Source organism: Falco rusticolus, chromosome 1 (assembly GCF_015220075.1).
Source record: "Falco rusticolus isolate bFalRus1 chromosome 1, bFalRus1.pri, whole genome shotgun sequence".
NCBI lineage: Eukaryota > Metazoa > Chordata > Aves > Falconiformes > Falconidae > Falco > Falco rusticolus.
In genome coordinates this window covers 76,361,455-76,387,612 of record NC_051187.1, presented here as the reverse complement: position 1 = coordinate 76,387,612, position 26,158 = coordinate 76,361,455, and the positions used below count along the sequence as shown (strand labels likewise).

Genomic DNA, 26,158 nt, shown 5'->3' with positions numbered 1-26,158 from the left:
CAAAGAAAGATCAGAGAAACTCTTTCAGACTACCACACTTTAAGTGGATATACTAACACAGAAGTCATATGAAGTCAGAACTTCACTGGTAGGTGTATGATGTTCAAAACCACAAGAGGATACTTTTATTAATAAGTCAGCTGCAGAAAGCAAGCAAGTCCTGTGTTCATATCACTTTTCCACTGTTTCATATAGGCTCAGAGGTCTGCCCACCTGGGAAAAAAATCCAGTATTTCCAGCAGCTCTCAGCGGACACATAACTCCTGTAAGCCCAAATTTCCTATTATTGCAATGCTTGGTTTTAATTAGAAACCCCAGATGGTCAAAAATATTACCAGAAGAAAACCACTGCTGTCAGCTCTAACCAACGTGCACAGTACAGTGTTCCTGAGACACTTCTGTGAACAATGTCAGATGAGATTATGAGCAAAACCTTGGGAAAACTATGAATTTCAAGTGGGAGTCAGATTACCAAATGAACATAACTATATACATTTTCCTATGTGGAAAATTATGTAGTTACGTACTACAGCCCAAACAGGTTGCTCCCAACATGAAACTATCAAATATCCTGTAGTTGTCTCAGTCTAGTCTTCACTAATTTGACTGGTAACTGGTAATTCAACATATTAGTAAGTATTTAAACCCACGAACAGATGCCACTCAGTTATTTAAGAATTACAACTTAAAAATTGTTTCCTGCTAGACTCTAGAACTGTTTTTTCAGCTTGAGGTGGGTCTTTTTAATGAAACTACCTTTGTTCCTCTCACTCTTCTGTGGATTGATTCTTCTTTGGGAGGAGGCACAGATCCCTCACGTTACAGAGCAACAGACTGACACAAGTGCATATCAGGTTTAGAAATACCCCTTAAGTTTACTTTTCTTCTCTGAAGATAAGAAATTCCGTCACCTCTTTTTTTCGCTTGAACCACCATTTCTTCATACTGTTGTCTGTGTTTCTGAGCTTCTTCTGCTGGTTTTGCAGGGAGGTTCCTTAAAATATATAAAAAATAATATTCCTCAGTTATTTAAAGTTGGCATGCCTGTCTAAAGAAAATTCTAGACACTTCAAAAAGAAAAGTGTATACTGCTTCTTGTCAAAATATTTGATCAAAGAACAAAGCAACAGATCCTTGGAAAGAATTATTTTTTTTTGCCAGAGTCAGCAGAGGAGAAGGGAAGAACACTGACCAGCTACAACTTTTTTTACACACAAAATATGCTGAGTAATTTCCTTATGTTTGGCAATCTCAGCATTTTTGTTATAGAACCAACTGAACCCACAGGCTGATCTTCATAAATAAAGGGAATATACTGGTATATACCAAGCTGGTAGTTTTGACTTAAACTGATCTCTACAGATAAGCTGCAAGACTACTCTCTTACTGTGAACCTTGTTTAAGAATTACATCCACAATTTTCTTTACACATGCAATAATGACTCACTACACCAGCTTCCTTTTCCCCCTCTGCTCTCTGAGACCCCACTTCTATTTCAAAGGCTTAACTCCTCCCCCTCACTCCTACAGCAACAAGTGGCACCAGGTTCATCCTCTATATTCTCCCGTTATCACTACCAACACAGCCCTTTTGATTTGTGTTTAAGGCCTGGACTGGTAACATCTCTGCCATGCAAATACACATGCTCATATGTCAGACCACATTAACTTTAAGCTAACCATATTCATAATGAACATAACCACTATGTATCTCATACAACTACAGGATCACCAAAACATTAGAACAGGCAACGACTAAGTAATTTGCTCTTCAGTATTGTAGAACACTGTACTGTGTTCCTAGGGCAGTTTGTATCTTTGGTTAACAAAAAAGATGGGCAAAAATGCACTTTCACATTTCTGTAAGGTGTCACACAAGGCAGCTGCTAGTCTCCAACACAGTCACCATTAACAGCAGTACCCTTCACTGTTTACATAATCATATTATCTGTCAAGTATGCATAGCCATGATACAAGCCTATGAATATTTTTAAACCCCAGGACTGTTACAAGAACAAGGAAAGTGGATTTTCACATTAGTGTCTTTGTCAATCACACAGTACAACCTACTCTTTTTCAAGTTTCATTTATGTAAATTGACCAGCATCTTTTTTAATCCAAGTCTTTAGAAATGGTGTCAGGGAAGTTTGGGAAGGAAAACCAGATGAAACAACATACATTCTGCTAACTTAAATTCCACCACTTAAATTATTTGTCCTATCTCTTAACAGCATCACCATACATGTGAGATGATGTTTAGCAACTATTATGATTCAACTAACGCTTTTTCCAGTTAAAACTAGAAAGACTATGGAATATTTACTGATTTTTCCCAGAAAGTATCACCTAAATCCAAAAGTGATCACAAAATCAAGAGCAGCCGTTTTAGAAAAAAAATCTTAGTGCATTTTTTTCTGAAGTCTTAAATCTTTGCGTCATAGGAGATCAAAATTTTTTTAAAAAAAATCTTAAAATAATTTGTGTAAACTGTAACTAAACAACTAAAAAAAGATTCTTTAAACTGTAACTAAACAACTAAAAAAAGATTCTTTAGAAAGAGTTATCAGAGCACAGCATTGATATCCAGAGCAGTTTTCCCTGCTAGACAAGAGAAATTATGATTCAATTGTCTAGAATCTTAAAAATACCTTTTCTGCTAGAAGTCCCTCTATCTAACAGTACGAAAGAAAGCAAAACCTGAATGTTATCCTGTATCATATCACTAATTCAATCTATCTGAGCACTGTACTTCTCAGACTATCTCACAAGAATGATTTTTAGCAAAAAGGTTTTAAATACAATAAATAATCTAGTATGTATTGTTTCCAGCTGTACATGACAAAAGCTGCTATAACAAATAATGACTCTTACATTGCTCTAGATGTCCCAGGAAGTCTTATCATACAGTCTACCAGTCAAGCCGTAAAGTGTCTTAAATAACCCTACAACTAAACCACTTTGATATGAGCATTCTTCATACAGGTTTGTTGATGAAAACATAGACCCATGTTATGCCAGTTCTTTACACCAATGCACTGCTATATTAAAAATGGAGACACTATGCCCATAAAGCTGGGTACCATTCATAAACTGACTAAACATGACCAAATTTGCATCATTCAGGAGCAAACAACAGTAAGGCAGCTGCCAGTAAATCATTATGGAGTTAGTCTGCATATGCAAGAATCTCCCTGCAGTACCAGAAGCATGAAACAACTTATTGAGTACTTGACAATCTTTAAAATGCAATGCTGAACCCACTGCAGAACAATCATTATATTGTTTCATTATTTATGGAGGTGTGGTCTTTATCTGTGTAAACAGGACACCATATCCTTGCTTCTCAGTTTCTTTAGCATATACCAGCTTCATTTTTATGCTTATGTTCTCTCAGGGAAAATAAAAACCCCTTGTTTGCATTTAGAAGCGAGAATCAGTCAGAACCTACAGCTCTGCCCTCCTAGTTACCTCCTTTCACACAAAGCCATTGCTTTTATTATAAAGTAAGGTTACTTTTGTTTGATTAATTTTTCTCATAATTATCCCACTTTCATATTCACTAGCCTGAAAAAAAAATCCTACTTAAAATTTTAAATCATCTGTTTAAGCTACAGTAATCAAATACACAGTAAGAAAAGTTTTGCTAGCCAAATTCTAAGGAGACCCGCACTGTGGTACCTCCCAAAACTTACGCTGGTCTGTCCTCTAAAATAAGTGCTGTAGTGGAGAGCGGCTCAAAATCAAGATTCTTCCTCACATTCTGTTTAGGGGAGAGTGGTCTGTGAGCTCGTCCAGTTTTTTCTTCATATTCCTGGAGAAGAAAAAGACAGGGCAAGTTACAAGAGTGGAGAACACCAAGATGATGCACATAAGAATTTAAAGAGGATCCACAAAAGTCATCAAAATAATGCTTTCACATGTCTGGCCAACAGCAGTGTCTTTAAAGCTTTTCAACTAGAGCATCCTCAGAATTGAAAACAGTGTTAAAATTTATGTTCAGGAGTGAGTTTTGATGTTTTTTTTCCATTCCTGCTATTTGTAGAAACACCTTAAGTTCCTCTGACTGACTTTACAAAGTACTGCTAATAAGGAGATCACAAACAGCACATATTATCTGACATATAAAATAAAATCTATTTAAAATATTTTTGTTTTGATGTACGTGGTTTTGAAATGGAAGCCAAAAACAACCACAAGCTCCTTGCCTTAAAATCTCATTGTAAGATTTCTCCTACCCAAGCTATTTTCAGATGCAACAGTTTAACAATGGCAAAAAAAAAAAAAAAAAAAAAAAAAAAGTTCAAGTCATAATTACACAGAAGCCTCACACTTGTTAGGATGGCTTGAAGTACAACAATCCTAAATCGTAACAGAGTATAGTGTATTAACTTATGTTTATAATATGGACACTGACACACCGAAGCAAGACTAGCAAAGAGTCACCAAGATGACTGGGGTCTGGAGCAAGTGACATACGAAGAGAGGCTCAGAGAACTGGGCTCATTCAGCCTGCAGAGGAGAAGGCTTCATAGGGATCTTTGGTAGACAGCAGTAACAAGATGGTGAAGGCCGAGTAGAATCTCTGAGGCATTTGCATAAAGAACGTGAAGACAACAGGCACAAACTGCTGTAAGGGGAATTCAGGTCTCAGAGAAAAAAGAAAAAAAAAAAATCACCAGGAGGGTAGTCAAATGCTGGGAACAAGTTTTCTGAGATGTGGTAGAACCTCAGACCTTGAGGGCATTCAAAACTCAGGTGGATGAGCCCTGAGAACCTGGTCTAGGTAGCCTCTGCTCTGAAAGGGGAGTTAGCCCTCAGAGGTCCTTCCACCCTTAATTACTATATCACTATGATCTACATTAGATGGCCTGGCATTACATGTACCATGCTAATATTCCCCCACAAACATTGTTCTGGAAGAAAATGTCCCAAAACCAGTGACCTAATGGGATAAAACAACCTTTACACAACTCCCATCTACTCCAATGCTTGAAGTACTATAGCACACATTAAGTATTCAGATATCAGGGATACACAAACACAGTCAAAGAGTCCTAGAAAAACAAAAAACATACTACAGATACTTCTACATTCAACTTCATAACGAATTTTGCCACTTCCAGAAACCACCTGCTTTCACGTGTAGCATGTTTATACCATTTCTATTAAAATAAAAGGAAACTATAAATGAGCACTATGAACAGTGTTCCAGCCATGGACTTTATCCCCGTTAGCACAAACAGCTCCTCAAGTGGTACCAATTCCTTTCTTTCAACCAAACCTGTCAATTACAAGAATTGGGCAATAAATACAACCTTTCCAACACCATCAGAACAGCCTGGATTACTCAGAAACTAAAACGGGATCCCTACCACTTGCTTCTCCTCCAGCCCCACCTTAAAAAAAAAAGGATGGATGAAAACCACACATGAATGCAGAGCAACACAGCCATAGTCTTCTACTCTCTGTTGTACAATCCAATTCTAGTTCAAGCTACTTCTGTGGGACTCATGGGTGCAGACCTGTGAAGCTCTCAAGACACAGCAAATCCCTCTTTTTCCTTGTTTGTTAACTTGGCACTACCTCAACAATCAATCCTATGATGCCCGCATTGCTGTGACGGGAAATATTGTCATGAATTTGGAATGTCAGGCTCATTAATACCAGTTAATATGACTGCATGACCTCAGTTTGAAAACAAGGAAAAGAACCAAGAAAAACGTATTTAAATTACTGAATAGTACTTAGGTTTGTTTAGTAAAGGGATAGTACTCATGCTGACAAAGCTGTTCACAGAAAACCAAACCTTTGGAGAGAAAATGAGCAAATAAATATCCTTAAAAAATGTATTGTGATCGAGAGCAGATTCATAGAGCTAAGACATTATTTTTACATTAGCAACTCCTTGCAAGCAGCTGACAGTGACCAGTGTATGAGTGCACCATCATAACATGCTTCAGCTGCACCATCAAATGCAGAGTACATCCACTGTGCTGACAGGAATCAAGCAAATGGCTATTCTTTCTCCCAGTTTCTATTAGGAGTCAAATTTTTTTATTAGTTGTTTTTTACAAATGAACACAGTCAAACATTAACCTCTATTACTGCTTCCACAGACAAGATGAACCTTGTCCCTAAATCTAACATTTTTACTCCTTTGAGATGCTACTAGTGAAAGACCATCCAGCATACAAAGGAAGCTACTAACATGCAGAAATCATCTTACATTCAATCTCTCTAAAACATCACAGAAGTTGATATTAAAACACACGCACCCAATGCTTATTACAGTAAAAATTCCAGAAAAGCTGCTTAGTTTTGGCTTATAAAAATTATTTTCAGGGTCTTCTTTCATAGCCAAATGCACAGCAAAATTGCTTTTGGAAGGTAAGAAAAACCATATACACTGGGCTGTGATGGGGATTTTATTCCATACAAAGGAATTAATTTGGAAATCTCATTCACCTAAGCACAGTCTTCCAGACCAGGACTATGCGTATCATTCTTCCAAGAATTTCTTGGTTAAAGAATGTTTTATTTTGGAATACAGGTGGCTAGTTACAGTGCTGGCACATTAGTAGTTATTCAAACCTCTTAAGGAGCAAAAGCCCACCCTGCATTTCAGCAAGTATTTACTGACGTGTTCTACTCAGCACCACCCTATAGCAAAGAAGCCAGAGCAGCACAAAAATGGGAGTGGCACGTTTTATCAGATTACAAATCCTTTGTAGTAATTTCATCGTTTTCAGTGGCAGCCAAAAAAGAATAAAAACATCCGTTGGTGACAATCATTATCTACAAGACTGATATTTAATTAGTGAAAATAAATAAAAACCCAAACAAGACCCACCCCCAAAGAAACTACAACAGAACAAAACACCCAAAACTCACAGAAGACAAAAGCCTGTGAAAAAGATGTTTTATTCCAGTAAAAAGAGAAAGCCGTTTCAAACAGAGCATAATGTATAATATCGCAATGAGGCACACTGAAGCCTCCACAAACTCAGAGTATCTGCTGACTGAGCAAGAAGTATTTGCACATGCAGGCATACTGCAATAGGCTGAACCACACAACAGCTTTTCCTTTTTATTTTTTTAAACCAGACCAGACTCATATCTCTTACCAATACAAATAACTCAGTGCCTATAAATCCTATACTGCAATTAGGTGTTACTAACCCGATATGGTTGCAAGTTAATTTTAGGATCAATTTAGGATGAGCCGACCGTTTATGATTTAGAATACATTCTTATCACTGAGATTACTTAGGCTTTCTTCTAGGTTTCGTCTTTACCTATTCAGCCACAACAGCTGAACAGGGATTTGAAGATGTTCTAAGAGAGCGTACTGCAGATTAAAGCACTGGTTTAAAAATCCCCTAACCAACCAACCAACAACAACAACCAACCCACAGAAACACACTCCCCCAACACAAGTTTAATTCGGGGTAGAACCCGGGAGCTTTGCAGCTGATGGGCAGTAAGTTCAAGCTGCGCTGATCCTCCGCAATTCTTTGAGAAAACAACCTGCAAAGGGATCCTAAACCATCCCTAGGGAGAAACACCAACAGCCCAGCCGCAGAGAGGGCGAGCGCCAGGAGAGGAGCCGCGCTAACCGAGCACCGAGCCGCCCCGGGGACCCGCAGCACGGCACAGCCGAGCCTGCCACAACGCAAACTGCTCCATCAAGGTCACCTGGTGTTCGCCCCCCGTTCGTTTCAAGGCAGCCGCTCTCCGCCGAAGCCGAATATGAAACACCGGCGGTGTGTGCGGGAGCGGCAGGCAGGGCTGCCCGCCCGCCCCGCGGCTCGCAGCCGTGCCGGGACGGGAGCCGGGACCCAGCAGCGGCCCCAGCCCCCGGCGGGCCTGTGCCGCCGCCTCCCAGCACCGCGGGGTCTGCCGCCCCCCTCCCGCAGGGGATCCCCTTCCCGGGAAGCTGGCTCTCCCCGCACCCAGCCAGGCCATTTACAAGCGGACGAGACCGGGTTTACCGATCCGCGTTGAAGTCCGCGCCCACCCAGCCCGCCGCCCCCTCGACCCCGGCGGCCAGCAGCAGCCGCCCTGCCCTGCCCGCCGCCAGCGCGGCTGCCCGCGCCCACCCCCGGCGCGGCCTCGCTCACCATGAAAGCTGCGGCCCTTCACCGGCAGCAGCGCCGGAGCCCCATGCCCGCCCCGCACCGCGGGCCTGGCTCCCCGCCGCGGCGCCGCCCGGGCCCGCACGGCCTCGCGGGCCGCCCGCCCCAACCTGCCCTGCCCGGGCCGCCCTCCGCGGGCGCAGCGCCTCCGCCCGCCCCGCCCCGCCAGCCCCGCTAATCACCCGCGGAGCCGCCGCACCCGATCGGTTCTCTCCGTCTCGCACAGCGCTGCCTGAGCACGCACGGCGCGCACGGCGGCGGCCCCGGCGGCAGCGGCCCCGTCCCAGCCCGGCCGCCCCGGGGAGGCCAGTGCCTCCACCCGGCACCGGCTTCCCGCCCCGTGTGCCGCCCGAGCGGCTCCTCCGCGCCCGTTTCACAGCTGGGGCCGGGACGGGTAACCGAGGCCGCGCGCAGGCTGGTGTGCACGAGCTGCAGCCGCCTCCGCCTGCCCCGCGCAGCCCAGACGCGTGCGGGCGGCTCCGGGGCGCAGCGGCACGGCACGGCACGGCGCTCCGCTGGCTCCCGGCCCCGCCGCGCCCGAGCGGCGCCAACAGCCCGCCCGACACCGGCCCCCGCGGAACCGCCGCGGCGCTGGGGCACCCCGCACCGCTCTCTCCTCTTCTGACGGACGCTTACGTATAAAACGCCCCCGCAGGTCTGACACACACACACACACCCCCCCGTCACACCTGGGCAATGCTTTTCATCCCATCATCTATCACCCGCAACCGCTGGCTGCTCTTTCCCCAGCACTGTGCCGAGGGTTCTGTATTCCTTAACCTCGCTGGCAGTGCAGCCCTTCTCAAGGCCATGAACCACGACATGAGCAGCAAGGACCAACTCGAAACCCACCTGGCACCACGGTGTTCCGCTCTCAAGAGGTGGCTTTGCAACAGTTGAGATAACAGCTAACGATTTTGATAAAGTAACTTAGCTATTGTTTTCAACCTGTGATTTCTAATTCACCGATGCAGCAACGTTATATACCAAGTGAGGAACAGCTCACTGTTTAAAAGTATCTCAGCTTCACTCCGGCCACCACCAATTAATTACAGACATCTGCCATCCAAGCAGCAGAGCACTAATAATTGCCACGATGCCAAGTCAACATAGCACATGAAAAGCACTGCAGCCTCCAATGCTAATGCTTTTTCTCATAAGCTATCTGAAGCAGTAAATCATCACCTGTATCAAAAAAATATTTATATAAAACTACAACTATTAACACAGCAAAAACTTCAGATCATGAGAAAAACGGCAACCTTAGATGGACAATAGTATTCTTGTAGTAAATCCCCCCGGTTTCACAGGCTGAAAATAGAACAATATTGCAGCCCTTCTGGGTGTTGGAAATAGTTTGTCGATGCACGAGAAGAAGAGCTCAATCAACTACACATTCTGCGAAACACTTATTAGCAGAGAGTGACGCCTGGTGAATATGAGAAGACACTTCTGTGGCATGAAAAGCTGAAGTACACTCTGTAACTCAAACCATAGCTAGCCACACATTACACAGGCAGTTGGTAGCAGTCACTATTTTTAGGCTGCCACAATTATAAGAGTTCCTGAGGCTACTCAAACAAATTAATTACATGGTATTTTTTCCACTGGACTTCCCACCTCATTTGGTATCTGAGATAGGAACCGGAACCGGACCACACAAGCAGAGAAAATTGTTTTCTCTGGGTTTTGAGCCTGACTACTACCTAAGCATTGCTTCAGCATTATTTCTGTTGCTTCACTGCTTTCTACTGCATATTCACCTGTCATCTCTTGCCCTTTATAAAGTGATTTAGTAGATAAATTTAATCTGGTACACACCCAGCACTTCACTGCCTTCCCCTGCCCTTCTGGCCCCTCGTATCATTACTTGTGTGACTGTACAGTACACTAGATTGGGGAAATGATACTGCTAAAACCTAACTTATTTCGTTGGCTTAGTTTGGTTACTCTGGTAATGTCTGCTGTGGGGCAATGTACTATGTGGAAACAGAAGGCAGGAAAAGGAGCAAGAAGCATGATGGTTTCTTTTAGAAGCTTAATTGAAACCAGCAAATCATGAAACTTGTGATAATCATAGGGCTGGGAAACTTAAGATCTGATTCTTGACATGGCACTAGGCCATAAAAAAAAATTATGTTAATGGAGGTTCTTACATATACAGTAATCAAAAAGAACTTTAGAATACTGACACCTCAGGCAAAACTCAAAAGAATATCCTTCAAAACTTGACAGAGAATACAAACTGCTGAGCTCAAATAATAAATTTTCAACCCCCACCTTAAGGGATATATATGAGAGCTTTTTATACAAGTTCAAAACTAGTGCACAACTATTCTGAAATGCAATTAGTTTATTAGTTACTGATCTAACAACCTGAGAAATCTCAGTTGCACACAGTTCAAGAACCATCAGCACTACTTGTTTTACCCATCTGTATATATATTTAATCCTCTTATATTATGGAAGGGATACCAGAGCAGAAGATAGCAACGTGATGACAGAACTTGACTGAAGTAACATTATCTGCATGAAGTTTTATCTTCCACCAGGGCATACTTCTCATCTTTAGTACCCCAGTATTCTCCTGTTCCATACGTAACAAATTAGGAATGCTTAAGCAATATAAGGCTAAGAGACTACAGCCAGTTCACATGAGGAAAACCTCACGCTACTTATTTTTAAGCATTATTTCAAGTGCTCTGAAATTTCCCCTTTTTCCCTTGAGAAGCACCTACTTCTCTCTTCTGATTACAGGTGATACTGAACTTGGGGCTTGCAACTATGGTCCCAGGCAAACATGTTGAGTTAATTAACAAAATAATGCACACATCTTCCAAAAGGTTAACAGTAAAGAGAGAACCAGAAGCCACATACTCTTCTTTGCAGTCCTGTGCTCCCACCACTGGACTATTTTAAGAATTTTCACATATACGTATTTTTACAGCATCATATTTTGAGCGACAGAGGCATCAAGTTAAGGAACATTTAAAACCTAAGCCTAGAGATCAGACCAAGTTAGGTCTTTCAAGAAAGAGTAACAGTTTTCTGTTTTGGAATCTGTCATCTCTAATTGCGCAACATGCTACGTATTAATGGTTCTCCCCTCAGGGTTCCATTTCATTTGTGCTATATGTAAATAATTCAAGTGCTTTTTAGTTCATATAGAGTAACATGCTTTATTTAAAAAGCAAAAAAAATAAAAGGAACCTAGAATAGTTCCCTATATCTTAAGTACCCTCAGAGACAAAGTATATCTGTGAACCATGTGGTCTAAGAACAGCTCTTTGTTGCAGCTCTTTGTTGTCAAACCTGCGATCTTTATCAGATTGTGCAGCATACTGTTACAAGTGACTCCAATATGAGTCACAGTAACACAAAACCCCACCCTACTATTCAGAACACTGAAAAGGATGTAATTTAATCAGCATATGCAAACATGTGCACAGTTTCCCTACATACTAATACTATCTGCTACACTTCAGTATCAAACAAGGGGAAATATCTACAAGAAAGGCTTCCAGCAGGGCAAGCATCTGATGAACGCTTGAGCAAGAAGAGAATGCCAGCTAAATTGTTAGGGTTTTTTTTTTTAAATTAACATCTGCCAGAATAAAACACTACCAACACCTGCTTTCAGCGTATCACTTAGGTGTTATACAGATTGCAGTGGATGGACTTTTGTTTCAGTGAACTTTTTCTTCTGACATTTCACATTAAGTGCTGACCTAGAAGACTATTTATCTTTCCTGTCTAGTCTCAAACAACATGCTCTTCAGTCTGGCTGAAGAGCATGTCAGAACTGTCCTTCTGAACAAGACACAGAAATGAAAGGACTCTCCAAGCCATGTCAGCTTCATGCTGGTGCCATTCTGAAATGTACCGGGTTAACTCTGGGATATAGGAGTCACAGGAACATGGCATTTTATCTTGCAAGTTCTCAAATCAGTTGTAAATATTACCTCAAGTACTCACAATCTTCAAGACAGCATAAAAAGTTACCCAGAAATACCATCTACTTTGCAATGCACAACAACTTGCATTATTATGATGTTCAGATGCCCACCACAGCACACAGTTACTATTTCTGTTTGCAAACAACTGTCTGCATAGGTGGGTATGTGTAGGCTTGTATTTAACTACATTACTTCAGTACATACACGAAAAATAGTGTGAGAAAAGGTACTTCACCTGATACTTTTAAGCATATTACACCTTCCCTCCGCTTTTCAAATGCCTCCACTAATTTCTATTCTGCTTCCTCATCAAGATTTGCGCATCTCTAACGATCTCTGACCTTTTCAGGTTTCATAGTTGTCTGCCCTTAGAAATTATAGAAAAACAACATGATAAGACTATACGCTAAAGCCTGTTTGAGTGGTTTCCTGTATCCACATTTGCTTCTCTGATCCCTGAAATTACCCTTGAAGCAGTTACTGGTGCCAATTTCCTACATGTTTAACAAAAGCTCCTTTTGTACTCCTACTGATGATACACTTCATATTCTCTCTCATCATCTGTTTGGACTGGTCAACTCTTGTGCATTCTGCGTTTAATTTTACAAAACACTGTATCAACATGGAAATTGTCCTGAATATCATCTTCCTTGTAACTTAAGGTTCAGCCTTGAGAAGAGAGTTTAGCTTTTTAAAGCTACACACAAATACAAGTAAAATATATGAAGGAAGACAACATACCTTCATAGCCTAGCTTAAAGCAATGACTATTTCCAGGCTTTAATATTCATGAAACTCTTTCCACTGAACTTTGTCATGCTAAAGAGACAACTAGTCAACAGAGCAAAAGAAAATTTTCATGTGGAAATTACTAACAGACACAAAAAATGTGTAATACAATCATGTCAGAAAAATGAGATAAAGTGTCCTCTGAGAGCAAGAGGGAGAGTAAGAATGTAAAATTTGAAGAAACATTTTCCCAGTCTTTCTTTAGAATGACACTTAAGGAATAAGTACGTGTCTGGCTTTTTGAAATCCTTACATCCAGAACCTCAGGGTTTCCATAACATGCATACAATAACTCCATTCATTTTGCAGAGCTAAATAACATCAGCTTTGTTTGCTGTTGCTAGCAAGCATTGTAAGAGTTAGCCTTTCAAAACCTTCACCCTGCACCCCGTTTAATTTTAGATGAGGTTTGAGATGTATAAAACGGAAGACAAAGAAAATGTTTGAGTTGGGTTTCTTGGGAGCTTGCTTCTGTTTAACACAAAAATAACATATCGAAGTCTAGCAAAGCTATCTCAGTTTTACATTTTAGCAATGCAAGTTCTAGACTCCTGTTGGGACAGACAGTTCCACCACAATATTTAGAGGCTAAACACACCTGCCTTTAAGGATTTATCTCCTGCTTTGCTTCACAGTAATGTTTTGCCAAGTGTTTGTGCCATGCAACACTGGCACATACTTTTGAGTATTTCTAGTCTTGCTCTCTACAGACTTCCATTTTCATTCAAAAACCCAAGGACAGGGGACCCAAAAGCCCCCTGTGTGTTGCTTATCAACACACACAGTGGAAGGTTACTACACCAAAAAACTTACTGGCTACAGAAAGATGTAGGTGTTTAAGTATCTATCTATAAAGCACAAGTGGACACACAAATGCCAGCTGGATGTTGGATTATCAATTAACAAGAGATGAGAACAAACTTCCACTGAGGTACCAGGTCTTCCGAAAAAGTCTTTCCTGGCCTTGAAAATTTGAGGTCCTAAGAGCTGTATACTTCAGCCTTAAAAGTCAAGCATTTTTCCATGAATTTCTGGCCTCCTGCATTTAAAAATAATCTTGTGCCATGTGAATTTATGTTCCAGCTAAGGCTATACATCAACTTGGGCTACAAAGTAACTGTTTCAATTAAGACAGACAAACTTTACTATCTCACTGGACAACTTTAAACTTACTGCATTTTACCTAAAACATACCACTGGCATTGAAACAGACCCTTCAATAGAGACTAGCAGCTGACATTTTGACTGCAGTAACAACTAACAAAGCTTATACTTCTATCTATTTAGTATCTTTATTCCAGAGAGGAGATACCTATCCTTAAACACCGCCTGTAACAGCTATTTAGGATCCCTCCAGCTTCTGGGCTTTTGAGCTAGGTAATTTATGAGGACCTTTAGAGTGATAAAACGCAAATAAAAGCTTTAAAACTGGAAAAGGAGGAAAAAAAGATGCCTCACTTTTCAAAAAAATACTTTGTAGCCTGTCATACCTGTTAAAACTGATACTCAAAGCTTATTATTTTCTATTAGCCTGATGTTCATAACATAAGGCAAGAAGTTCCAACAGCATCAAAAGCAGCACTTCGGCAGTTAAGACTCTGCTAAATTATGATACCTGGGTGGGTCACATTACATTCTTTTATCATTAAAATACTCAGGAACAATCCTTCCGCCATAGTATTAAATTACCCTTTCATTTACTGTGGATGGAAGCTATTACTCTTGCTTTATCTGTTTAAATATGATAGTAGGTTTGTTTGAGGCAGATAATTTTCAAGTCAGGACAAGGGCAACACACTCTTTGTAGACTAATACAGCTGAATTGCTGAATAATCTATTCAGTGCAGTTCTTATTGGGGAAAGATTTTAGAACAGCAGTGACAAAACAGGTTTCCTTTATTTTATTTTTATTTTCCTTCACAAAAATTAGATACCCTTAATATACAATTACAATAAAATACTACTTTTACTTGAATCTGAAGGAAAGACATGAAATAGCGCATTAAGGCAACTTGCAAATTTTGGGTTGTAATTCTGAGGTGACAAAATTAGAGTTACACCTTTATTTCTAAAGATTGCACAAGGATAAGCATAGGTTAGTTTTAGGCTAACCAAAGTAACTATGCCTTCTTGCACTGCAATTGCACTTCTGTTTCTTTACTCTTAAAAACAGGAACTCAGGCACGCCACAAAAGATCTAAATCCTGCCTTTTTGAAGGCTGACAAGTAGAAATGAAACCACAGGAGGAGAACAGAGGAAGTGGCTCATTTACACACTCCGACTTCTACTGCAGAACAGAAAACATATACTAAGTTTATAGCCAGGACACTTTGAAGTGTGAAGAAGTCTACATGCAAGCAGGCACCCTGCCATTAACAGCTATAGCCATTAGTCACAATGATTTATCCAGTGATCTATCCGAAGACAAACTCAGTATGAGCAGAAGACAATGCTTCATCCAAAACTGTAGATCAGGCTCCTGCCAGAATCAGCTGCCAGCTTGAGCCAACCACTTCCTCTTCAAAAAGTCCTGAATGGACCATCTGAATACAGCCTAAAGCATGGTTAAGAAACACTTAGAAAAGCTCAGTGTTTTCAGACAACTGCCACCCATCAGCAAGAGGGCTGCTGAAGTGGAACACGTGGCAGCAACTAGCCACGTTTCAGCTTCCATCTGGAGCGCTCCTGCACATGGAGCTGCACGAGAACCTCCACACATCTGCGGTTGGTGAGTCAGTGGACTTCTCTGGGTTTTTTTGACCACTCTTTCAGCAAAGAAATTTTTTCCTAACTCTAAGAAAATGAAGACATTCCATTGAGCTCTTACTGGAATTCATAGGATTCCAGTTAAATGGAACAGTCTTCATAGGTCACATCACAGCACTTTGGGAAGGGAAAAAAATTATGCACCGATTAAAAAATGGGTTTTCCTATTAGAGGGGGGGAAAAAAAGTAGTCATATGCTATAGAAAAAAGTAGCTTCATTCAAGCTGCTCCTCTGGGCAAGGCAGCTGTAACTTGTCTCTAGGATACAGCTAAAGTCTGACTTTCTTCTATACACATTGGTCTCTTAATACACAAAGATCTTGACTGGCCAGCTGCAAACAAGTTCTGTGAAGACTGATCACATGAGAGGAGACAACCAAACAGTATGCTGAGGACAGCATTACAAACATCTGGTATTTACATGTGCTGCTCTTACCAATCTTGAAGAGTTCCTGCAAGAACAGTGGCTGCAAAGCCTAGCTCAGCTCTACTGCCTATTGGAAGACAATTGACTTTGGCGGTTATTCTCAGTGAAGTACTGTCATCTGACTGTCAGCGCATTTTCACACATCAATTACAAAAGCAACTGGCAGAACCAGTTCTGCTCAAGCAGGATTCCTAAACATAATCAATAAAAAAACCTAATCATACAAGCCTCCATTGTAAATGCATTTCCAGCTTCTCAGACAAGATGAGTTGTTCTGACAGCTTTCAAGCTTTAAAACATTTACCTGGATGAAACATGTACAAAAGCTCCTGGTGACCATGCAAAGCAATCCAACCTTAGCATAAGCCACTATTAAGTCTTCATCAGAAGACTAATATTAATGTATACTGAGAGCATTAAAAGTAGGACAAACAACAACTTAGCTGCAGAGATTTTAACTCCCACATTATTAAAATAAACTATGATGCTATGTTGGATATACAACAGTTAAACAAGTGCGTGCTGTCAGAGGAGTTTTTACAGGACCTGAGAAAAGGCTTATGTGCTCAAAAGCCTGTCTGACCATTCTTTTGGTCGGGGGGGGAAAAATGCTATTTCTCCTTACATATTGTGCCTGGCTCAAGTTGTATATGTACAGTCATCTTCAGTCATGGTATAACAAAATTCAAATTGTGAAAGGCAACTGAAGTTTGATGGACTGGAGTTTTCATCGTTTATTTTACAAGTAGGAGGCAGGAAGGAAATAAACACTGGTATTTCTAAAATCAATTTTTAACCGCTTCACAGTTCAATTACTTTTTTTCCTCTTTTGTACTTTATATAAGCACACATCTTAAAATTGCATTCATTCTTGTAAATGGCTTTCAATCCCGGACAAGATTATTGTGGGGAAAGTACCAGAACAACGTACAATAAGAATGTATTTTAGAAGATTGCTCCCTTTATGTAAGTTTAAAAAATGTGCATACAAATACATCATCCTTATCTTTCAGAAGACTATTTAAGTTTGCAGTCAACTTTGTTCATCTCATTCTAGAAAAAAAAAACCAACCACCAACTTTCATCCATATAATAAAGGTATCAGAAAACAGAACCACAAACACAGCAGTTAACTCTTTACAGGAGTCTGCAGCCAAATTAATTGAATAGTCACAGGGCTCTAATGAGTGACCTGACACAAAGGATTTCTTTGATGTTTCTCTGGAAACAAAAGAAGCTGACTTAGGAAAGGATTGCTTGGTGGCTCAGTCACCTCAGTTCCTGTGCACAAAGAGGTGCGTACCAAGCAAGCCCAATCAAATAGATTTCCATAGGTACGTGAAACTTAAGGACTGCTACAAATAGAAATTGATAACCACAGCTATTATTAAGGTCAGCTTATTTTGTAACATCTTAGATAATCCAAAGAACTTCATTTATTCTAAACAAGTTACATGCAACTTCAAAAAAACATTTTTTTTCTCCATTTTTTCATGGCAGGAAAGCATAATCAAGTAAAAATCACAATGAAGAATTTATCACCTTTAACTTGCCTTTCAGAATTAGACCAATATTTTGTCAATAGAAACACTACTCAAGAACCTCTATAGTTAGGCAGATTGAGCCTCCTACAGTCTAAGGCGGGGGTCCTCAAACTGTGGCCCAGATACGGCCCCCCCAGGGTCCTCAATCCGGCCCCCGGTATTTACAGAACCCCCCGCCGGGGGTTGGGGGGGGGGGGGAAACCAAGCAGCCACAGATGACTGCCTGCCACTGCATCCGCACGCCGGCCCCCTGGTTAAAAAGTTTGAGGACCCCTGGTCTAAGGGCTAATGAGTATTTCACCACACAGACAATAACATCATTGTGAGCAGACAATTTGCAGGAAGACATGGACTCCATGGTATGAAGAAGTCTGTGGGTTTTTTCCTTGAAAAGAACCATTAAGTCAAGCCTGAGCAGCCAGAGAACGGAAAGGCTCCTGGCTCAATGTACCACCAGAGCCAGGAACTGGAGGAACAGGAGTGAGAGAGTCAAGCTCAAAGGGATGGTACAGTCCACATCTCCACTCTTCTCCAAACCTGAGGCATCTCAAGTAACAGACTATCAGAAGCCTATCAGTTTTCTGCCACCAGCAAATAGGCATGAAGTCCTTTAACAGGGCACTGAGTATCTCTTCAGTACAAATTCAGATGAATACTCAAGAGGCAGAGGGATGAAAAGTTAGTTACAAAGGCACACCAACACAATTCTTTTGTCCATCATGTCAGTAGCACAAAACGTTAGAAATAAGTCTGTCAGAGCACTGAATCCTATAAATGAAGTCAGATAATCCTGCACATACAGAAGACAGGAGGAGTAAAGTGTACTATGGGAAGGAAACAATACCCATGGTAACTGTGGCCAGCAGCATATGAGCAATGCATTTCTCATCAAGTCTGCCTAAGCCCAGCTGTGTAACATAATCTGAAATTCATGGTATGAAGTGACAGGTGACTGGCGCTATGAATCACTGTGTTAGCGCAAGAGGGTTCAGAACCCTGCTGACTTCTCATAATGTCTGAAAACTGACTCTCCCTTTTCACCCTACAGTTCGGTTTTCTTGAAGTGTAGAGGAAGTTACATGCAACATTATGTTAAAAGAATACTTGGATTTTTAAATAGTCCCTTCTGTCTAGGTGACATTTTCCACTCCTACCGTGTGCTCTACACACTTCACTCAGTACGTACAGATGAGTTCAGTTATCATTCACTTAGCAATTATGATCTTGCCATCACTGTTCAGGACCTCACAGCTCCCCACACAGTCCTCAAGACCCAGCTCCAATGCTGACAAGTTAATTTAAGAGTGTCTCACAATGCTTTCCACATTTCTTTGCATACGACAATGTGGTAGTCAAGTAGCGAAACACCGATGATCAAGATATGGAGTGTCAGGCTCCAAAGAGTCACCAACTTTGCAACCTCAAACAATCAGCTTCCCAGCACACCTGGTGTTTACGGAAGGTTTCATACAATGCAAGTGTATGTCCCATTACATTGAGCTTTAAGAAAGGCCCCGGCAGTTCTGGAAAGAAAAACTAAATTTAGAAAAAAAATAATCCATCCCAATTTCAAGTAAAGCATACATGAAGGCCAGACAATTAACAGCCACCTAAAAAATAAATAGTTTAGGCACCTTGCCTCATGCCCTACAGGAAAAAGTGCAGATGCTGAAATCAATTACTAGGACACTAACAATTTACCTAAATCACAGCCATCCTCCCCAACTCCCATATTTCACTGCATACCTCCAAATTCTTCAATATATAAGATAAGGATCCTCCGAGCACCTACTCTTCTGGCCTTGGAAATAAAATACCTCAAGGTAGAAACAGCATCAGTGTTTATTCTTCTGGTCTAGTATCCCTTTTTCACCAGACAGAAGGAACTGGTGCTGGCTAACAGGCATCATCCCAATGTGCTGTCACCTCCTCCACATATGCAAAAGTTCTTCAGGCACAAATCAAAGGACTAAAAGTATGCCTCTAAATGGGCAAAAAACCTCTGCAACACAAGTGCTACTTTGTCATTGTCAAAGCAACCTGTGAGGGGTAACCTAAACGTGATATGCTTTGGGGTGCCAGGGAGGCTCGGTAAGTTATTTACAGCATTACTCATGTCTCAGAAAGTCTACATGTCAAACATAACTCCAGGAAAGTGCCAAATAACTTAGGAAGGATTAGTTACTGTTATCCAAGAGGCATTGGAGACAATTGTTTCAGACTTGCAATCTTGCCAGAAACTCATTAACGTTTAGACGCCACACCACATAATTCTTCAATAGCTTTTTTTTTTCCTAACAAAATTCATACAACCATTAAAAGCTGTAATGTTCTAGGAACACTGAATACTCACCATGTAAGACAGTTTGGACCTAAAAGAAAAATATTCACAGTACCAGCAACAGCCACAAAATGTTAATAAATTATTTACCCACTTATCAAAGAACAGATGACCACAATAAAATACACTGCTAAGTGTCAAGAGTACTGTGATTACTAAGCCTCTTCAATTGTGTCATTAAAAATCTTTGGTGAATGCTTCAGAACTGTTAATTATATCAAGACAAGCTGTAGATGAAGTTTAAGTGGTTGATCCTAGTGACAACATCAAAAAGCTGCTTGAACTTCACTTAAATTAACAGCCCGGCTACAGCTAGGAACAGTCATGACACACCTAGATTTCCAGAGCACTTTACCCTAAATAAAGCAGCACAATCCTTCAAGTCAGCATTCTCATTTCAGTCACAGCAGCTGTTTTTGAGGTTCTTACTACGTGGTGTCTTTCTATGCAAACCTTCCTGTTCTCACAGTGCTTTGAACAAGGAAGTGAGAACTGAATGAAATACAATGAAAGCCCCAAACACATAAAATGCCTGCAATCAGAAAACACCCCGATCACGAGACAGATTGAAAGAGGATGTTTTCTTCTCACTGGAAAAGCAGCTCAAACTACCAACCACGCAGCTGGATTTCACAAGATTTTTTCCCCACTAGGAAGGCAGGTTATTTGATTCACCAGCAATGTGCTTGGGTTCATCTGTAGTAGAACCAGTCCTCTGAAATGTTTTCAACAACGTTATAAGGCTACAGCTTGAAAACTGATATGCAAAGACAGAGAAAAGGGGTTTTCATTGTGGGGTTTTTTTTCCCTTTTTTTTTTAATGGTTTTATGACACACTAAGGCAGGCCTAAAAAGATTTTTCTTTTTTTGTATGGCATCTTCACCCCCATAACCCATACAGAAAAAAAGATGTTAAAGTTTGACAAATCATGGATCAAACTACTGACAAGTATACACAACAGACACACATGAAAACCAGCAAAACTAGTTAAGCAGCAAAGAAGATGGGGGAAACCTAAATACTTTCGTATTTCTGATGTTTTTAAGTTTTTTCTCTTCAGGGAACCAATTTCAATACACACTCCCTTTTTAACTATACTGTACAAGGAAAAAAAAAAAAACAACTTTAATCCATTTGCTTATCCTGAACTGTATTGTACTGTTCCAACATTTCAAGCCAATAACCAAATTTTCATCAAGGCCACACACAGAAAATCTGAACTCCGAACAGCAAATACTTCAGAAAACAAGGAATGAGTGAAACTAGCATTCCATCACAGGTTTCTGGCACTCTACCACATTAACTCTACCTTGAATTTATGTATTTTTAATTACTACTGAAACACAAATAAACCAAGGCCCAGCAGAACATAATTTCCCTTTGAACAGCCTGTTATAGATGGGTCTATGACACAAAGGCCACAAACCAGTGAAAGCTAGAAAAAGATAAAGACATTTGAAAGATTTTCGAAATACCTACAAAGCTTGATTATAAAAAACACTTTCACGTAATTTGAATGTTCACCATGAAGTGCTTTATATCAAATTGTTATGTGTTTTCATGGAGTAGTCTATGTAAATGACCACGTAGAACAGAGTCTTTTGAAGTGCAGTTCAGAAACTTCTTTGATACTGTCCAAGAAATTGTGCACAACTAACAGGCTTCACAGTCATATATACAGATCATAAATTTAACCAGCTTCTACATCTACCACTAATCCTAACACATAATTAAGCAAATACCTTTTGTATTTTCTTTGGATCTTTCTGCGAGTTTTCTCTGAGAGGTACTTTTCCAAACAACTTCCATCCCACATCATTTTGTTTTTCAAATCTTGCACTTTGCTTCCTGGTAAACAAATTCCTACAAAAAAAAAAGTTTGATTAAGAAGAAGGGTTGATTAATTATAAAACACAGAAGGGCAGACAATTTGCTAACCTTATGTATCCCAATTACATAATCCAACTCCTCTTGTGGTTGTGCTGGCAGACACTGTTTCCCATCCTCAAGAGGTACATCATGCACATCATGCAGTATTATCACTGTACTAGGCAATGGACTTGGTTAAATAAGAATTTTTAGTAGATAGAAAATTACAAATTAATTTTTTTTTTAGAAATGGCCTTTTTTAGCCTCCCGCTGGATCATTCAGCCTCACTCTTTCAAAGACTGAGACACTACATCTTTTTCTGCATAAGCATTCTTCACCCATCCGCCTGTTGTAACACGACCACAAAAATCACAAAAAAATAGTAGCCTTTTACTGTATTTTGATCTGTTGTCACAAATATTTTTCCTGAATAACCGTAAAAGCAGCTATCAAAGCACATTAATTCTGAAGTCTCTCTGAAATGTCTAAAATTAACCAGCTTAAACACTGTAGCAGCAGTCACGTAGCCCCTGAAAATTAAGTCATTTTTATAGACGTTACTAGTTTTTAATGATAAAGCAATATGCCAGACTTGCGTCTTCATACCCCAGCTATGCTTCTCCAAAACTGGGCACACAGTACGTACCAGTCTTCATGCTTTTGGGAGTACTCAGCTCCCCCAAGAGCACAACAGATACTTTAATAATCCAGGTATGCCATGGGTATAGGGTAACAGTTTTTTTCTTTTGTCCTACTGCCTAGTTCAGCAAATATTCAAATACGTTCAGGTTAGCCCAATTGACACACCTTGTGATAGGTTTTTCTGGGAACTTGACTGTACGCTTTCCCTCCCTCCTTTAAAATAAAAAAAACCCCAAACAATTCCACTGAGACAAAAGCATTTTTGCTATTTCAATCAGCAGACAGCTATAGCACCTTCACTCAACGGATGCTTCCAGTCTGGCATTACTGCTTTCTCTTAATATTACAACCTTAACGCCCAGTGGACTGACCCACCTAGTACAGATTATTTCTTATACATTAAGTGTGGCTTGAGCTTTGTGTTCTAAAAGGGCTGAAATAGTCACCTGCAATAGAACCACCTGGACACTAAAAACTTGCTTTTCCTGGCCACTTTTGATCAGCTAACATGAACAGTACCATAAATACACCAACAAAGATAATACTGCTTACAATACAGCAGAAATGTTTAATACAAAAAACCAACTGAGGCACAGACATCAGAGCGCACTAGAATTACAAGGTTAACAGGGTGCACTGCCATCCTTAAACATGAATGTCTACAAAAATGGTCACATGCCTCTGTATCACAAGGGTACAGTTACCTTGAAAACCAAACTAGGAACAGATTATCATATTAAAAGATAAGAACAAAGTGTTTAGGTACAGGAATCACACAAGCCAATTACAACTGATACCAAAGCAAAGCAGTAACCAAACTTCTACAAACCCCTTTCAGCTTTCCCCTACCCCACTTCACACAAAAGAAAATACAGTATAAAGTTGCATGGCAACAACTGTAGAGAAAGCACTAAAGAACAGCATGGAAAATGCAGAAACATACTGCCATGTTTTTTTCCCTCTTTCCACCTTTTTTCAAAGCATGAAATTATAATTCTATAGGTAAAATACTGAATCGAAACCAAAGATTTGTTTTGTCTCTATAACTCCATTTCAGTGTTAGGAAGCTCTCCTGTAGCTCATCATTACAGCTGTAATGCTACTTAGAGATTTATAAGCTAACTAGAGCATTAATCAACAAGTTTGACTACACTGCTACCACTACAACAGCTAGTACGGGGGGGGGGGGGGGGGGGGGGGGGAGACCATCATAAAAACAGCTTCCAAGAAAACTGTTGAATTTGCTTTCTTTTCACCAGCAATCCCTTCACCTTAGCAATATAAAGAATTCACCCTGCTTCAGCCTTTAGTGCCCTGAAGTCCTTCTGCTTGTAATTATCTTCTTACCCCTGCCCAAATTCATAACATGTATTTAAGACTGCCTGAGATGATGGATATATAGGAACATTTGAGACAGCTACCAAGGAAATAAAGTGTAGAGAGACAGACATGAGATTATTCTGTTTATATATATATATGTTTAGTTAATTTAAAATTGAGAAATACCAAGCAAATTCTAAAATGTATCTAAGAATCAGAAGGAAAACATGACAGGAATAACAACATCAAAACCAATGCAGGTAAATAGGATACACGATGCAAGACAGGCTGGCTGTTCTTGAGAAAAGTTTTCTTTCAGGTTGTTACTACTTCAGAAGCAAGCAAACTAAATTCCAGACTACATACTGTCTTCAGAGAAAACGGGAACTTTTTGCATTGGGGACACCTGAAAGAGCCCCATAAGGAAGCATACTGGTGTGACAGTTTTGTGCACATTCAAACCCTCTTTGGCAAGTAAAAGGCTTTCACCACAGTTCGTTAGCAGTACAATAACATGAAAATTAAAGGACTGACAGGCAGTTTTCTTTCCCTGTCTATCCACATGAGAGGTTGCTAGCACAGGTACATACAAGCAACAATCCCCTCAATCTCCTCTGAAGGATTTTAAGAGCAGCAGTAGGTCTTTATCCTCAAATCAAAATAAACATGAATTGGAATAAGTATAACAACACACTGCTGCAAGTGCCTACATAAGATTAACTAAACCTGAAAAGTCAATCTCAACATACTTGTTTTCAATTCAATTCTGCAAATCCTAACTACCTGTTTTCCCTTTAGAGGGAGCATCATAGGAAGTGATCTGTTCTATAGCTTATCAGCAGATAGTACAGCACTTACTCAGCTCACTCTTCTCCGTCCATGTGATTTCCACTATGTTCTAGGGCACCAGACATCTCTTCCTGTCTTCGTACCACGTCAGGGATTTCCAGTTCACTTTTTAGAATTTAAAATATATATGGAACTGAAAGCATCAAGCATGCTCAATATACAATTCCCATTCTGTACATAGAGCAATTTACCCTCTTCTTCCTTTTTTCCTGCTCTCTGTGCCTACGTCCCCATGTTTTGCGGGTGTCCACATTCTACACATTCCAAAAAGTCTTAAAACTCCAAAAAGGCATAACATTATCAGAAGCGACAAACTGGCACAGTCAGATATAAAGCCACAAATTACAACCTGTTCTTCCTTTGACTGAGGACACACAGCTTTGTTAAACCCTGACCTGCTGCTCCAGACCAGAACATCAGAGGTAAACCACATGACAGTTGGACTGGCATGGAAGGAGCAGATGAGATGTTGCTACCTCTGCACCTAATCTCAGAAAACTTAAGGGGAAAAAAATGTTATGGAATTTTCTCTGTTATGATTTCTGCAGAGCTTTGCAATAATCAGGACACCACCACAGGATTCTGATAAAGCCACTACTTCAGACTTCTGGACTGAAAGTAGACCCTTAAAACATGCAACTTCCTTAGAAGTAATGATTTCTGCCATATATATGATCTCAAAGCAAGTAATTCATAGCAAAAGCTTTAATTTTTCTGCTGCCACTGCACAGAAAAGGAATTCCTTTTCTCCTATGCTTACATACCTTCCTAGGATGTTAAAAAAAAACCAAACGTACTGAGCAGTCTCACTTCTGAGCAAACATAATTCACAGAAAAAAAAATTCTAAAAGTAACTTAAGGAGATTTTACCTGATGGAAAAACACAGATTAACAAGGAACTAAAAATCTCTATTTGAAAAAAACAAACAGATCTCCATTGCAAAGTCAAGCTCAGAAATCCTAGGGTAAAAGATCTCAAAGTTTAGCTACAAGTGTTTTAAGATACCAAACCTAATTTGAGATAATAAATGTAAAAAGGGTTGACATGCTTGGAAAGAGAAGATCACACACTCATTATCTCAGTCTCATTGTCTTGTTCACAACCATTAGAGCACATCATGCTGATTTACAACAGGAATATCAACAGGAATATCTGACATGATGCATCATGTCTGCACTGTCATTGGTGTGGAGCCATTAAGGTGTCATGGGTTACATCTGCATTCCTATTTAACATGTTAGCTCTATTACACTAAGCATAGCTGCTTATTTTAAGAAAGCCAAGCACAGAGTTAAGTTGAGATAACTTTTCAAACAGAAAATCCCTTTCGCACAGCCCCCTAAAACCAGTGTTTGGCACCAAACAGCTGTTTAACCTTGTTATTTTAATTGAGCTGAGAGAGGAATTACTTGCCTGAAGAGAATTTAATTCTCCCTCCAGAGTTAATGTTTACATACATACAAATAGCATCCCATGATACAGGAGAGAGACCGATCTTTTGCTTGAACATACACAT

At 40.3% G+C, this 26,158-nt stretch overlaps 1 protein-coding gene across 5 annotated transcripts in view; it reads right to left on the bottom strand.

The window, feature by feature from the left end:
• Window positions 1–26,158, bottom strand: part of TBC1D14 (TBC1 domain family member 14) — a 70,492-nt gene that overhangs the window by 26,565 nt on the left and 17,769 nt on the right. For 3 of the 5 annotated variants that reach the window (XM_037385397.1, XM_037385389.1, XM_037385405.1), the window contains 3 exons: window positions 21,703–21,823; window positions 3,693–3,811; window positions 912–994 (listed from right to left, as the gene is read on the bottom strand). In XM_037385397.1, the coding sequence (XP_037241294.1) occupies window positions 912–994; window positions 3,693–3,811; window positions 21,703–21,823 (323 nt within the window). Of the gene's footprint in view, window positions 1–911; window positions 995–3,692; window positions 3,812–8,120; window positions 8,250–8,317; window positions 8,337–21,702; window positions 21,824–26,158 lie in introns of those variants that run through there. The other 2 variants (XM_037385423.1, XM_037385413.1) reach the window with 2 other exon arrangements.